This window comes from Saprolegnia diclina (genome assembly GCF_000281045.1).
Source record: "Saprolegnia diclina VS20 unplaced genomic scaffold supercont1.20, whole genome shotgun sequence".
Classification (NCBI taxonomy): Eukaryota; Oomycota; class Saprolegniomycetes; order Saprolegniales; family Saprolegniaceae; genus Saprolegnia; species Saprolegnia diclina.
In genome coordinates, this window is record NW_008246087.1 from 315,928 (window position 1) to 330,332 (window position 14,405).

The following is a 14,405-nucleotide window of genomic DNA, read 5'->3' on the forward strand; positions in this document are numbered from 1 at the left end:
CTTAGACATAGATTTCGGCCCAGAGGAAGACAAAGAGCGAGCCCGACCCGAGGAAGAGCGAGGCCAGAGCCGCGAACGCGAGCTCGACGATCATGTTCTTGTTGGCGCTCACGCCCTTGGTGAAGAACGCGGCCATGAAGACGAGCCCGATCAAGTTGAGGAAGACCGCCAGGTAGCCGTAGAGGTCGACGGGCACGGGGCTGGTGTGGGGGAATTCCTACGAGGCAGGTCGCATGAGCATCCTCATGTCCATTTTCGTGGCGTCGGCTCCATCTACATGGCGTCGTCGTCCGCGGGCAGGCGCATGCAGCGACGTACCATGGTGCTAGGGGCGGGCGTGTGTGTGGTCAATCGCCGAGTGTGCTCCCTTTCACGAGCATAAGATTTCAGAGGTCTGCCGGATACGTGGCAGGTTGGCATGCATTCTCAGAGACTTGTGGAAATGGGTTAAACAGGTTTTATTCCAATTCAGCCGACGAGGCCGCTACCTGCAGGCCACAGAGCCCACGACCGCGTTCATGCCGAGTGTAGTGCAAATGCAGACCCATAGTGGAGAGGCGCCAACTGTCGAGGCGCCATCGCCTCTCGGAAGGATATAGCCGGGACGCTTCGTTTTACGCACTAAAACGCGGTGTAGAACGCACACGCCAAACGTTACGACGTCGTTTAACGCGCATGCAGATCTTCAACGAAGGACCACAGACTTGCTTCGGACTCGCGGGATACGTACTACCATGCACCTTGCAGCTGTCGCCTGGGCTTGCGTCGCATGGCTCGCCGCCGCCACGATGGCCGCGCCGACCAGCTTTTTTGACTTTGTCGTCAAGGGCGTCGACGGCGCCGACGTGCCACTCTCGCGCTACGCAGGCTCCAAGGCCATCTTGGTTGTCAACGTGGCCAGCGCATGCGGCTTGACCGACTCCAACTACCGCGAGCTGCAGGTGCGTCCTTGCCATATGAACGTAGAGTGCTCACGCCGTGGCGTAGGCGCTGTACACCAAGTACCACGACCAAGGCCTCGAGATCCTCGGCTTCCCGTGCAACCAGTTTGGGGCCCAAGAGCCTGGCACGATGCGCGACATCCTCGCCTTTACGCACGGCTACGACGTGACGTTTCCCATCTTCCAAAAGGTGTCGTCGTCGTCTCTGGCCATGGGACTAGCGCCGCTCGTAGGTCGATGTGAACGGCCAAGACGCCGATCCCGTCTTTGCGTACCTCACCTCCGTCTTGGCCGGCTCCATTACCAACGACGTCAAGTGGAACTTTTCAAAGTTCCTCCTCGCGCACGGCCGCCCGTATGCGCGGTACGCGCCGACCACGTCGCCCGCTGCCATCGAAGACGCGATCGTCCGCATCCTCTCCAGTCAAAGCCACGACGAACTCTGAGCGTTCTTCTGTCCCTATCCACATGACAATCTATCCATCCAAGACTGTTGAATAGTATTTGGATACTATTCGAATGTGCCAAGACGAGACGCGTCGCAAGTATTAGATCGCTAGCTGTTGCGGTCGGCGGAGCGTCGAGTGGACGGCAGGGTTAGGGTTCCAACGTGGCCCGACTTCGAACCCTCGAAAACCCACAGTATTTGCACCCAGTGATCGCCACGATCAAGCATTTCGATATATATAAGCGAGGACGACACACACGGATGATTCTAGGACCTTGCGTCTACGTCGACGTCGCATTGCTCAGCGCTTTGGCGCCATAGTACGTCACGAGTTGATGGAGCTTGAGCGCGCTCCAGTTTTTGAGTTGTCGGTCGTCGGGCACGAGGTGGATGACCTTGACGAGCTTGGAGATGCGCGAGATAAAATTGAGCTTGCTCTCGCGCTCGAGGTACGCCTGGTACGTGCTGTTGTCGATGCGCTGCCACATGCGCAGAATCTGGTTCGACACGTCCTCAGACGTGTAGCTGTAGTCGCCCGGCCACTCGACGCGCTCGAGCAGCATAGCGCAAAAGCCAAAGAGGAGCAAGTACTGGAGACGGACAAGCCAAGTCGAGTGCAGCACGGGGCCGTTCGAAGGCAGCGCGACAAAGCGCAGCACAGCGACAAATTGAATGCCAATGTGGTACACAAACGCGCTCAGAACTGCGAGCGCAAAGTGCCGCGGCTTGCGCAGATTCGGGATCGATGCCGGGACCACGACGAGGCTATAGAGAGCGACCGTGGCCACCGCAGCAACGGCGCTGGCCGCGACTGCGACCCACGGCGGGCGCTGTGGGCACACGTGGCGCGTCACGAGCGTCGCCAAGTCGGAGGCCCAGAGCACGAGAAAGCAGAGGATTAGGGTGTAGAGGCGGTAGTGGGGCGGCTCGTGCGGGTCGAGCTGGTCTGGATTGAGGTAGTCTTGCACGACGCTGACGACGACGTTGAGGAGCGACGGGACATACTGCAGCGTAAAGAGGTCCAGCAGCAAGGTCACGCCCGTGCGCGCGACCTCGCGCGACCGCACGATGCGCAAAATGACGATTGGCACGAATGCAATGCTGAGGGCGAACCCGGCGTCGATGAGCTTGATGGAGCGAATATTGCCGTTGACAGCCGCGCGAAAGTCGAGGAGCGTGTTGAGCGTCAGCACCGAGAAGGCTGCTTGCATGAGGAGCAAGATCGCGCCGTCCATGGCCGATGGCGTGAACATGGCGGCGATCACCGCGACAAAGCACGTCGACGTAATGTACGCGACGAGGATGCCGAAGGTGCCAGTGTCGAGGCCGAGCCCGGCGTCGTTCTGGATGAGCACAAGGAGGCCGCCGCAGAGTGCGCTGGCGAGGAGCGCGACAAGCACCGACAGCAGCGGCGCGGGCATGTGCAGCATGCGGCCCCAGACTCGCGCGTTCGCCGGCGGCACGTCGCTGTCGCGCGACGCTGCGAGCGCGTCGGGCTCGTAGTAAAGCTGAAAGGGCCGCAGGATCTTGTGGCGCACGCCGAGCGCGTACCATGCCATCTCGTAGTTGAGGATCGCGACAAGGACGGCGGCGAGAAAGTGCATGCCAATGTTGCCGGCAAAGACGAGCGTGCAGATGACGACAGCGCCGATCGCGGTCGACGAGACGACGTACCAGAGGAGCGTGACGGGCGAGACCGGCGCGCCGACGCCATCGTCGTCCATGGACGTGGGAATCGTGGCCCGGGGCATGGACGACTGCATGAGCACAATTGAAGCGAGCGACGGGCGCACGCCGGTAGAGGACTCGTCGAGCGTGAGCGGATGCGGATGGGGCGACTCGGAGATCGGCGTCGCGTCGTGGTAGTCGGCGCCGGCCGCGGACCCGCGCGGCGAAGGAATCATCGTGGCGGTCGCTGCGGAATGCGACCAGCTGGCCCACGAGCTGGTTCCCGCACTTGCTGTTTGTATGGACCGCTATAGAAAGACGGTAGGGCGCAATTGCCGTAGATGAGTACAGTGGCCGCACTAGTTCGCGACTGATCGCACGGACCTCTACCGACTGCGTATGCTTGAAGTAGCTAAAGCTAATGCGCCCAAGTCGCCGCCGAGGCAATGAGCCTCCAAGGGCCACGGCGCGAGGCTGCGATTTCGACTCGCTGCGAGTACCGTCACCGGAGCCTTGTGTTGAAGCGAGAGGGCAAGGCCAGAATGCCGGGCCAATTTGGTGATACTAGTAGCAAGCAAGCTGAGTAGCAAGTATCCTGTACGATGGATATTTGGATACGACGATGGCTCGATAGACCATCGATTAAAGTAGGTAAGGGTATAAGGCTTCAAACTGATTTTCGCCAATGCCATGGACTTTAGTTAGTCGAGTTTCAGTACCAAGTAGCTGGGTTTGCGAATCACCAGACCCGCCATCACCACTGGGGAGGGTACACCACGCTGTTGCTCATCGATGGAATCTTATTGTGTGACGCCCCTTTACGCGAGTCGACGACTCATATCGACAGACCTCGTATCTCGAAGGCACCTTGGGTAATGGTACTGAGCCTCGATGCCCACCCCGTGAGGTGCAGTGGCTGCTACGTGTATGCATTCGAGACTGCTCGTGGCATCGAGAAGGGCGTTGCGTGGACTTGGGACAAGGCTATACTTAGCAGACAGGTTGCCCGTCCAGACTAAAATTACCACGTCTCAGTGGTGTCTTATCGCGCCATGACGACGTCCAAAGTGTCGGTGCTGCGCCTGTGCGTCGCGCTCACGGTTGAACTAGGCACTGCGGGGACGGTAGCGCGGCCGCCGCCGCAACCGCCAACAGCTGGGTGCAGTCGTCGAAAGAGCTCTTGCATGCGTACGCCGACCCGGACGAGGCGCATCTCTCGCTGCGCAGTGCGTCACCTCAGCCTATGACGCGGTCGATAATGAACTTGGGCTAGGTGTCGTGCGGCGCGCCATGGAGCGCGAGTACGTCCTCATGCAGTTCAAGCGGTGCCAAGAGCAAGTGGGCATGGACCCCAACCTGCTCTTCTTTGCAGGTCCTTGCCCATGCCGCCAACCTATCTCATGTAGTGTTGGTGGTGGTAGAGCCGTACGAGACCGACTTTTTGCGATTTCTCAACACGATCAACGCCGTCCGTGTCCGGATCACCTTTTCGATCGGGGGCCTTGCGTCCGCGCTCCTCTTTTGGTACGAGGCGGCGCGACTCGACGCTTACGACGCCAGCCTCCAAGGCTTTTCGCCAAACCACGAGCGCGCTTTGTACATTTTGACCTTTGGCGTCATTGTGCCGACGTTCGCCGCCGGATTTCTCATCTCGTTCTGGCCGCGCGCCCAGCGCCAGCACCTCGAGCGGTAGGTTCCTTTCTTAGTCGAAATGACTTCGAGTCCGAGTGATAGCATTGCGATCTGCGTCTACTGGATCGTGGCCATGGCGTTCATTACGAAAAAGTGGGTTCAAGCTGCGACCGGGCCCGTCTTGCCGCTCGTGATCCTCTTCATCCCGATCTTCAACGTCACGCGCGGCCGGTTTGCGTACAACTGCGTCCTCGGCTGGAGCATCGTCGTCACGTATGTAGACAATATTGTGTGTTATATTCGACTTCGACTAGGTATTTCATCGTGGAGCTCTCCCTCGGGCCCGACCTGACGTCCGCGGTCGTATTCCAGTCGGTCAACTACTCGATGGGCGTAATTGCGGGTATGGTGTCTAACTACCAGCGGGTACGACGTAGCAGTATCTACGATCCGGTATTGAGGGTACTCTCGACTAGGAAATTCTCAAGCGACGCAACTATACACTGGGACTGCCCTTTCAAGGTATCAATGGTTAGCGTGTATCCTGCTAATCTGTGGGGATTAGGGGTCATTAGCGACGCGTCGTCGCGCATCCACGACCCACGGTATCGCAAGGAGCATTTGTGCTCGACCATAACGCAAGCGTTTCGCAGCGACGAGCTCGAACAGTAGACAATATCGTCCATTCTCCACAGCACAGTATACGCGTATAGGTATTTCATTCGGTACTGGTATCTCCTCGACGGCAGTCCGTACGAGAACCCCAAGGCGGGCGTGCTGCACCTCAACGTCTACCGCGGCATCCGCAACTCCACCATCGGTCTGCTTCTTGCATGGCGCCGTGGCTAACTATGGAGTAGCGCTCTTCCTCAACCAAATCACGCTCAGTCTCCAAGATACCATCAATCTCAACGGCCAAGACATCTACCCGTGGACCTTCCTCTTGCGACATGGCGGTGTCTGCGCCATGTACGCGCTGCAGTACCGTCTTTTCTACTACTATGGCCGCTTGTACGCCAACCTGTGGCGGAGCCAGCGCGAAGCAAAGCTGTCGGTGGTCCAGCCGCAGAAGAAGTATGTGGCGCCGAGCGACAACTCGCCGCCATCGTCGCCGGCCAAAACAACCATTTACGTGCAAACCAAAGCCGTGCTCGATCGTACCATGGACGGTTTGGATGGCGGCGTACGACCACAGTGCAAAAATGGTGGAAATGTTTCACAAAATTTGGGAAACTTAGATGCAAAAAGCCCAACAAATGACGACACTCATTACAAGCCAAGTCAAGCAAGTCGTCCACGAGAAGCGGGGATACACGCACTCGGCGCAGCGCACAACATTGCTCGTGCTGGCCGTGCACATTAGCGTCAGCGGTATGCGTTCGTTTCATATGGTGACGCCAACGCTATCGGTAGGCGGTATCTTTTTTTGGATCGCGACCTCGATTGGCGCCAAGTCGGTCTATCTCATGGGCTTCCTCAACGCTCTTCTGTCGGCGCACCGGTCCGGTTTTCGCCTTAGGTTCATCCTTCGAAATATGTCCTTTCGGTCTATAGTCACACGCCAATTAGGTTTGTCTACTCGAGCACGGGGACAAGTGCGCTCAGCATTGCCTTTGTGACCCTTCTCAAATGGCTCGTGCCCGAACGCTTTACCGAGTTCATGTCGTATGTCCTTGTCGTCCAACTCCTTGGCATGATCATCTCGTACGAAGAAGAAAACCTGCGCCGGTACAATACCGATACAGTGTTTTGCATCGAGATACACTGGATGAAATAGCTCGTTCTTTATCAAGAAGACGCTGCGACTGCTCGAATTCCAGTCGTGGTGCCGCGACACGATTCTGCTTCCCCTCTGGATCCGCAACAAGCTCCGCGAGAAGGCTTCGTCGGCCAAAGCGCGTGTGAGTGCAAAGCACGCAGCTTCGACGACGACGACTCCGAATGTGAGCGACGAGCCCAATCTCAAACTCAATTTGCGGGCGTCCTTGGCGGTGCTCAAAACCGTGGTCGCCAACCCGATGCAAACAGTCGCGGGACTCAAGACCGCCGTGGCCCATCCACTGCAAACCGCCGCCGCTCTTCCGTCGGCGCTGCCCACGATGGGTCGCTTCAACGTCGATTGGCGCATCGACCTGCGCGAGCTCCAGGCACATCTCAACAAAGAGAACGACGTTGTCACGAGCGCGTCCGCTCGGTACAGCAAAGCCAGCCTCTACGGGGTCTACGCCAACTCGGTCAATGTTCTCATCGCGGCGGGCCAAGTCATCTTTTTCTTTGCCCGGCGATGAGATAGAGTTGCATTTTCTCTCGACGAAATCGGCCACAAACTCCAGCGTACGAATAGTAATACTATCTAGCTTTTCATTGACAGTGAATAACGACTTTTTGCGCGAAGCGCGGTAGTCCCGTAGCGAGTGCATTTGGTATCGTTGGGGCCTGCTGCGATAGCGCGGGAGGTTGCACCGCAGTGTAGTTTCCGGCTGAACGCCGGTAGCGGTCCGCTGGGCACCGCAACGAAGCGGAAGTCAAGTCCGTCGCACGCGTCCATCATTCGCCATGTGAATGCGTGTTTGCAGTAGAAAGGGTGCGTTGGATGTGCATAGTACAAGAGCCCGTAAGGGTGGAAGGCATCCACACTGTCCAAGCTACGACACAGACATACCGCTACGTTGCACGCGGCCCCGATACCAAACTGGAATCAAAAAGCGCGACAGCACCCTGCACAAACCTTCTACACGGATCAAACCGCTGCGCATGCTACGCAGAAAGACCGCTAGATGGCCCACCAACCCTGTGCCCCACCTCAACCACAAAGACCAACCACACCCTGCCCGAAGAAAACCCGAGGTTTGGGGCAGGGTACGTTGAACTTCAATGCACATGATCCCGTCCACCGAATCTAAACTACTAGTACATCACACGTAGTACACGATCCCTCTGCTAGCTTGCACGCTACCCCAATGCAAAACCCTGTTACGACGTTGTTGGAAGTTGCTGCTGCAAGGTATCGCGCATCGGGTCAAAAGCGCGCCAGACCGCGCGAATGAATGGACAGCGCACTAGAAGATGGTCATACGCGCCACGCTCGTGTCCCACCTCCATCTCTCCGAGTCTAGCCATCGAGTCTAGCTGCCGCGGATCGTCTCTGAACTCATCCAGCGCTAGCCAATGGCTCTGTATCCACTTCATCATGACAGCCTGCTCTCAGTTCGTTGCAGAGACGATGCAGCAATCTCGTGCCCGACAGCTCCGACTCCCTTGCGTGGGCTGCGACAACCAGCGATCGACTTCTACGCTTGTTATACCGCGTAATAGCGCGTCGACAGGCCCATTTACCCTACCCCTAGCTCAAACGCACCAAACCCGACAACATACAAACATCACACGATCGATTATAATAAATAAGACTAGGAAAACTAGGCAATAAATACGTCGGGTACGAGGACGCCGATAGGAACGGACAGGAGCCGCCGTCGGGGTGGAGAAATGAAGCCAATTGTCGTCGTAGTATCGCTTATCTACGTCTAGCCTTGGACGCCATAGTCGGCGCGGTACTTCTTGATCGTCGAGACGTACGTCGCGCGGTCGGCGGCCGAGAGCGCCATCGAGGTCTCGCTTTCAAGCAGCGCCACAAGCGCGTTGAGGTTCGCGATCGCAATCACCGGAATCTCGAACTGCGCTTCGACGAGCTGGATCGCCGACCGCGTGTCCGTGATCGACGCCTTCTCCTGACGGTCGAGCGAGATGCAGACGCCGACGACGTTGGCCTTGGCGTGCTGCAGAATGTGCATGGCTTCCGTGATGGCCGTGCCGGCCGTGATCACATCGTCGACGAGCAAGACGCTATCACGTCATTCAGCAACGCATATGACGTGATCACAGACATACCGCTTGCCGACGACATCGGCACCGACGAGGACACCGCCTTCGCCGTGGTCCTTGGCTTCCTTGCGGTTGAACGTGAACGGCACTTCGCGGCCGTAGAGGTCGTCAAAGCCGATCGCGATCGCCCCCGCGAGCGTGATACCCTTGTACGCCGGGCCAAAGAGCACGTCAAACTCAATGCCGCTTTCCTAATATCACGTCATCATGAGACATGGCGGTGCAAGCATCCCGTCGTACGTGGATGGTCTGGGCGTAGAAGCGGCCGAGCTGGCGGAGCATGCGGCCCGTCTTGAAGAGACCGGCGTTAAAAAAGTAGGGCGATTGGCGACCCGACTTGAGCGTGAACGAACCGAGCTTGAGCACGTCGCAGGACATGCAAAAGTTGAGGAAGGCGGCCTGCGTCTTGGCGGCGAGGCGTGCACGCACCGCGTTGATGGCATCGCGGAACTCGACCGCGGCCTGGCGCGGGTTGGCGGCCCTGGAGATGCCACGGGAGACAGGCAGCAAGAGGCCAAACCCATCAGCCGAGCAGCCGGCTTCGACAGCCGCCTCCAAGTTGCCGCCCTGCGCGCCGAGACCGGGCGCGAGGAGCCACATGGTGGGGCAGACCTTGCGCACGTTCTTGAGCGCGTCGACGTCCGTGGCGCCGACGACAAGGCCAATGTTGTCCTTCGTGTTCCACTCCTGCGCCTTCTTGGCCACGTTCTCGTAGACCATCGAGCCGTCCTGGAGCACAAGCGTCTGGAAGTCGTCCGCAGACGGGTTGGACGTCTTGCAGAGCACGAAGCAGCCCTTCTCCGGGAACTTTTGCATGTCCACGAACGGGTCCACCGAGTCGCGGCCCATGTACGGCGCGAGCGTGATCGCATGCGCCTTGGCCGACTCGAACGCCGCCGTCGCATACGCCGCCGCCGTCGTGCTAATGTCGCCGCGCTTGGCGTCAAGGAGCACCGGGATGTCCTTGGGGATCGCGGCAATGACATTGTCCAAGGCGACGAGGCCCTCCGCACCAAAGACCTCAAAGAAGGCAGCGTTGGGCTTGTAGAGCACGGCGACGTCGGTCGTCTGCGCAATGAGGTTGAGGCAGAAGCGCTCGGCGGCCGCGGCCGTGGGCTCGGGCAGCTCCGACACGTGCGGGTCGAGGCCGACGCAGAGGAGCGAGTTGATCTTCTCGGCGCGGGCGCGGACTGTGGCGAAGAAGGCAGGCATGGCGGAAGATACGCGTCGGACCGGCGAAATTCCAAAGTGGCGTTGTGCGTACGATTGGATTTGGAAGGACGGCGCTTGTCGCTGCCTTCGAACTTCGTTTTGCAGCCACTCGGACTGCGCGATGGGCCGATCCGCGCGATGCCATTGGTCGATTGTGTTTGGTAATCGTCTTTGCTTCGACATAATTATCCATACTGTCTCATATAGTGTGGTCTTTTCAAGAATGTCTCTTTAAGGGGCTGGAATGGCTTTGGATTGGCTGGAAAGAGCCAATCAACAGCTATATTTTCAAATCGAGTCCAAGAAGAGAAAAAGGACGTGGGATCGGCTCCAGGATGGGAGGCTGCCAAGGAGGTCGTGGTCCGCCAGCGACCAAGCCTCTCGATAGCTCGGCGACGAGCGCCGAAGTGCGTCATTGAAGTCGATGGTGCATCCTCCAAGCACGCACTACGAGAGCGTGGGACCGACTGTTCAGCGAGCACGCGACGGAGCACCGGTGACAAGGCGAAACAAGTTGCTCCTTCTCAGTTCATCGCACTCGATGAAGGGCGTTCGTTGGCTTACTAGCCCGATGGAGACAGTCTGGTGCACTAGGAAGAGCATACGAAATGGGCTAGAGAGGCCGCCCTTGCGTCACCACTTGTAAAATCAACCCATCCAATTGAGGAAGAGGCGGGGCAAGTTCTTCTCCTGGCTGCGGCGGTGGGCACGAACGTGTGGTGTGTGGCGGCAGCATTCTTGTTGACGCGGGTTATCGCTCGAAATATTTGTCGATTCCTTGAACGAATGTACATGAGCAGGCGTACACTGTACGCTGTTATATGCGGGGCGCAATCGAGCCACGGTGGCGCCACCAGCGCGAGGTGACCATGCTGCGTACAACGACGTGCACGATTCCATTTTGGCCACGTCGGTTCAGCGCCCGCTTCGATTCGCTTTCTATAAATCGAAAGCTGCGTCATGCGAATTGATAGCGTCCTGTCCGGAACCACTCGAGTGGGACTATGACCAGCGTTCCATCTTGCCGTGCTCGCGCGAAAGCTTGCAGTCTACAAGCTCCGTCAAACGTTAGCAAGATGTCCTTATTCACCACCCAGCAAACACCAATCCCCTGACGATCCCGACCAAGAAGGGAGCTCACGCAACGAGTCGCTTGCAGCGAATGTGTCAACAAAAGGCGTCCACGTTTACGCCTTGTCGTGCCGAGCAAACACTTTGATGTCGCACCCCGACGGTCGCACCCAAGTCGGTCAACCGTCAAGTTCGACGGTTGACGCTGTTGCCATTTCGCAGAGCAAACTCGGCACCAGCCGACGACATGCAGCGGCAGGCTCGTGTCATGTCGAGAGTGGGGCTGTGGACACAAAGTCAGCGTGTCACGCGTTATCCGGAATTCGTACCTCCAAGCTGCAAATTCGTGCTTGCAACGGCGAATAAATCCAGTATATGCGGAATTCCTGCTGGTGGCGAAACGCATTGGCGCGCAGAGTGGGATGATCATCGGCAGTCTGTGCACGTGGGAGGATGACACGAGGTTGACCGTGGGATGATCATCGTCGGCCATGTGATGCAGCGTGACGGGATTATTCGACTTGGCGTCATTTCCCACATTTCCGCTTGCGAGCTCTGTAGAGGACCATGAAGCGCCGACGCCGCCTGTGTGCAGGCGCTGCCTCGGCTGTCCTTCTCAACGACCACCTCCTCTCGACCATCTCGGGGTACCAGCAAGGCCTCTACGAAGAGCTCGTGCCCATCTACCGCGAGTGGGCCGCGATGCAGAACGAGGACGGTCAGTTTCTCTTCCTCATCGACCAGTACCTTCTCTACATGGACCCCGTGAGTCTCCAGAAGCTTCACGTGCACACCAAACACCCGCGTTTCCTCCTCCACCTTGCGATCGTCCAAGGCCAAATGCCACTGCTCTCCCGCTGGCTGCGCTGCGTCGGTACCGCCTGGATCAACCACGACACAATGAACTGCGCCGCGCGCCACGGCCAGCTCGAAATCGTCACGTACCTCGCGACCTCGACACGGTTGCGCTGCTCGGCCGACGCCATGGCGTACGCAGCTGCCAACGGTCATCTCGATGTCGTCAAGTACTTTTACGCGATCGACCCGGGTCTCGCGACGCCGTATGCGCTCCACCAAGCCGCCGAGTACGGGCATTTGCACGTGGTCGCTTTCTTTGCGCGGCGGTGTCCCCATGCGTTTGCACGCGGCGCAATGGACTATGCCGCTGCCAACGGCCACCTCGCGGTCGTGCGGTACCTGCACGAAACGCAGAGCGACGCCAGTGTCTGCTCGACGAACGCGATGGACTTTGCGGCTGCGAACGGCCACTTGGACGTGGTCAAGTTTTTACACCAAGCGCGCGACGAAGGGTGCACGTGGAATGCAATGGACGAAGCCGCGACCAACGGGTACTTGGCCGTCGTCGTCTTCTTGCATCAACACCGAAAAGAAGGCTGCTCGCGCGAAGCCATTCGCGGCGCCGCGGGCAATGGCCACGACGATATCGTTGCTTACTTGCGGGACCACGGTCTCGGGTGCAGCCCCCGCGATGCGTGGAAGACGTATACGTACGATGTGACAGAGGACGGTGTGGCGCTATCCGGCGAAGCCTGGCCGTCGATCGAAGACTCGCTGGACTTTCTTATGGACTCGCTGACGCGGTGATGTTCGTCGAGTCGGACAAACTAAAGTACAAGCCTAACTTACGCTACTGTGTGTGGAGATGCACGTTGCGGTGGTGGAAGAGAGATGCACTGTGGACATGCACACCAGAGACAGTAGAGCTCACAGAGACTGCGCGTTTTCGCGCCTTCAAGCTTCTGCAAAATTGATGACTACTCCCGTTTCATTCCCTGGCCTTGGCGCCATTAAGTGTTGGCTCTCGCACGCAACTTCAACCGGGTTGGACCAATCGCATGGGCGTCTCGAGGGCCTGTCCTATCACAAGCGCGTGGGACAGTTGTACGACATTTGTCCTTTCATCCAAGTACTACCTTTGTAGAATGGACCAACTAGACGAGCAACGGAGTGATTTCGCCTCTATCGACAAGGCAACCATGGTACACACGTTCACATTATATACGGCCAAAATGAAAACACAGAGACTTTACGCGTGGTCGACGCCAGCTTCGCGGCTGCCCGGCGACAAGAGCGACTTGTCAAGGCGGCTGGTGTGGGCGACGATGTTGGCCTTGATCGTCGTGTAAAACAGCACAGTGCCGCCGACAAAGTAGACAATCGCAATCACAATTGCAACCAAAAAGTCGTCGGGCGACACGACGCCTTGGTAGATGATCGACGAGAGCGCGTAGGCACACAGCGCGAGGCAGACGCAAGCACCGGGAACACCAAAGAACGACTTGTACGGTCGCGGAAGGTCGGGTTCGTGGCGGCGCAGATGGATGAACGAGACGAGCTGAAAGGCATACGAGATGAGCGCACCGGTGAGCGCCAAGTTGATCATGACCGAGCCGAGGCGCACGTCGCCGATCGCAAAATGCAATCTACAATATCAATGTATCAACCACGCACAACATTCGGTCGTACGAAATCGCAAGAAGGAGTGCAAAGCACGATCCGAGAATGAGCGCCGCGTACGGCGTGTGGTTGGTCGAATGCAGCCGCTTGAGCACCGATGGCAAGAAGCCGTCGCGCGCCATCGCAAAGAGAAGCCGGCCCATGCAAAAAATAAACGAATGAAAGCTCGCGAGGAGACCTACAATGAGCAGCCACGAGAACCCGGCCGTCGTCGCATTGTCGCCAAATACGCTCTTGTAGCCGTCGAGGAGCGGCGACGTCGAAGCATAGAATTTGTCAGCACCCGGGCTAATGCCAGAGTTGAAGAAGAGCGTACAAAACGACAGCACGAAAAGCGTTGCGATCGACGAGAGGAGGCCGCGGGGCATGTTGTACGCCGGGTCGATCGTCTCTTCGACTGCAAGCGGCAGCTCTTCGATGCCGAGGTAAAACCACATTGCAAACGAGAGACCGGTCACGAGCCCTTTCGAGCCGTCGACAAACTCCATGTTGGGCGCCGCAATGAACTGGTCGTAGCTAAACTGCGTGGCCGCGCCAATGTAGAACACGACGAGGATCAGCACCGAGAGCACAGTCGCAAAGAGCTGGACGCGGAAGCTGAGCGCGATGCCGGCAATGTTGAGCAACGTGAAGAGCACGAAGAAGAGTGCCCACCACAGCGGCCCGCTGTTGCTGCTGCTCCACCCAAAGAGCTGGATGATGTAGCTGCCAATGCCGACCGAGACGACCGCGCACGTGACAATGACCTTGAGCACTTCGGCGAGACCGGCAAAGTACGCCGCCATCGGACCGAGCGCGCGATGCGCAAAGGCATACGGCCCACCGCCGCATGGAATCGACGTCGAGAGTTCGGCGATCGAGAACGAGAGCAGAATGTAGAGCACCGAGACGATGAGGAGGTTGATCGCGAGACCCCAAAAGCCGGCGCTCAAGCCCGCTTGCCTAGAGATCCATCAGTAGGTCACTCAGAACTTAGTGGCGATGTAAACATACCAGCCAAAGAAGTCGCCGCTGACGACGGCGCCGACGCCGAGCGCCCAGAGGTGCGGGGCCTTGGCGAAGCGATGCGAGTC

The 14,405-nt window shown here is 58.3% G+C and overlaps 7 protein-coding genes across 8 annotated transcripts in view; 3 read left to right on the forward strand and 4 right to left on the reverse strand.

Moving 5' to 3' along the window:
• Position 1: 1 nt before the first annotated feature.
• SDRG_07096 (hypothetical protein) lies at positions 2 to 321 on the reverse strand (the record flags this gene model as incomplete). The annotated part of the gene is made up of 2 exons (XM_008612913.1): positions 2 to 217; positions 319 to 321. 2 exons carry the CDS (start codon positions 319 to 321, stop codon positions 2 to 4), a joined length of 219 nt encoding a protein of 72 aa, XP_008611135.1.
• A 345-nt stretch (positions 322 to 666) lies between these two features.
• On the forward strand, positions 667 to 1,485 carry SDRG_07097 (glutathione peroxidase). The gene is made up of 3 exons (XM_008612914.1): positions 667 to 941; positions 988 to 1,131; positions 1,175 to 1,485. The coding sequence occupies exons 1-3, from the start codon at positions 735 to 737 to the stop codon at positions 1,385 to 1,387; spliced, it is 564 nt and encodes a 187-aa protein (XP_008611136.1). The 5' UTR covers positions 667 to 734; the 3' UTR covers positions 1,388 to 1,485.
• Positions 1,486 to 1,586: 101 nt separating this feature from the next.
• On the reverse strand, positions 1,587 to 3,390 carry SDRG_07098 (hypothetical protein). Its single transcript, XM_008612915.1, has one exon. The coding sequence runs from the start codon at positions 3,291 to 3,293 to the stop codon at positions 1,671 to 1,673; it is 1,623 nt and encodes a 540-aa protein (XP_008611137.1). The 5' UTR covers positions 3,294 to 3,390; the 3' UTR covers positions 1,587 to 1,670.
• A 666-nt stretch (positions 3,391 to 4,056) lies between these two features.
• On the forward strand, positions 4,057 to 7,059 carry SDRG_07099 (hypothetical protein). Its single transcript, XM_008612916.1, has 14 exons — positions 4,057 to 4,126; positions 4,168 to 4,283; positions 4,331 to 4,429; positions 4,479 to 4,746; positions 4,792 to 4,962; positions 5,004 to 5,115; positions 5,166 to 5,211; positions 5,255 to 5,357; positions 5,403 to 5,509; positions 5,550 to 5,872; positions 5,928 to 6,060; positions 6,103 to 6,208; positions 6,259 to 6,417; positions 6,467 to 7,059. The coding sequence occupies exons 1-14, from the start codon at positions 4,110 to 4,112 to the stop codon at positions 6,975 to 6,977; spliced, it is 2,271 nt and encodes a 756-aa protein (XP_008611138.1). The 5' UTR covers positions 4,057 to 4,109; the 3' UTR covers positions 6,978 to 7,059.
• A 1,000-nt stretch (positions 7,060 to 8,059) lies between these two features.
• SDRG_07100 (hypothetical protein) lies at positions 8,060 to 9,783 on the reverse strand (the record flags this gene model as incomplete). Its single annotated transcript, XM_008612917.1, has 3 exons — positions 8,060 to 8,532; positions 8,578 to 8,762; positions 8,812 to 9,783. 3 exons carry the CDS (start codon positions 9,781 to 9,783, stop codon positions 8,214 to 8,216), a joined length of 1,476 nt encoding a protein of 491 aa, XP_008611139.1. The 3' UTR covers positions 8,060 to 8,213.
• Positions 9,784 to 11,383: 1,600 nt separating this feature from the next.
• Positions 11,384 to 12,517, forward strand: SDRG_07101 (hypothetical protein). Its single transcript, XM_008612918.1, has one exon. The coding sequence runs from the start codon at positions 11,422 to 11,424 to the stop codon at positions 12,457 to 12,459; it is 1,038 nt and encodes a 345-aa protein (XP_008611140.1). The 5' UTR covers positions 11,384 to 11,421; the 3' UTR covers positions 12,460 to 12,517.
• A 63-nt stretch (positions 12,518 to 12,580) lies between these two features.
• The window catches only part of SDRG_07102, a 2,138-nt gene continuing 313 nt past the window's right edge, over positions 12,581 to 14,405 (reverse strand). Inside the window, exons 2-6 of one of the 2 annotated variants that reach the window (XM_008612919.1) lie at positions 14,326 to 14,384; positions 13,342 to 14,274; positions 12,906 to 13,298; positions 12,789 to 12,834; positions 12,581 to 12,732 (exon numbers count right to left, since the gene is read on the reverse strand). In XM_008612919.1, coding sequence (XP_008611141.1) covers positions 12,807 to 12,834; positions 12,906 to 13,298; positions 13,342 to 14,274; positions 14,326 to 14,384 — 1,413 coding nt within the window. In that variant the 3' untranslated portion in view covers positions 12,581 to 12,732; positions 12,789 to 12,806. Of the gene's footprint in view, positions 12,733 to 12,788; positions 13,299 to 13,341; positions 14,275 to 14,325 lie in introns of both variants that reach the window. The other variant, XM_008612920.1, reaches the window with a different exon arrangement.

Bases quoted from the DNA above. Each gene is read 5' to 3' on its own strand.
- SDRG_07097 (XM_008612914.1), top strand. From the start codon at position 735: ATGCACCTTGCAGCTGTCGCCTGGGCTTGCGTCGCATGGCTCGCCGCC. The intron at 942-987 runs GTGCGTCCTTGC...GCCGTGGCGTAG, and splicing joins CCAACTACCGCGAGCTGCAG to GCGCTGTACACCAAGTACCA. The intron at 1,132-1,174 runs GTGTCGTCGTCG...CGCCGCTCGTAG, and splicing joins CGTTTCCCATCTTCCAAAAG to GTCGATGTGAACGGCCAAGA.
- SDRG_07098 (XM_008612915.1), bottom strand. From the start codon at position 3,293: ATGATTCCTTCGCCGCGCGGGTCCGCGGCCGGCGCCGACTACCACGAC.
- SDRG_07099 (XM_008612916.1), top strand. The intron at 4,430-4,478 runs GTCCTTGCCCAT...TGGTGGTGGTAG, and splicing joins CAACCTGCTCTTCTTTGCAG to AGCCGTACGAGACCGACTTT. The intron at 4,747-4,791 runs GTAGGTTCCTTT...TCCGAGTGATAG, and splicing joins CAGCGCCAGCACCTCGAGCG to CATTGCGATCTGCGTCTACT.
- SDRG_07101 (XM_008612918.1), top strand. From the start codon at position 11,422: ATGAAGCGCCGACGCCGCCTGTGTGCAGGCGCTGCCTCGGCTGTCCTT.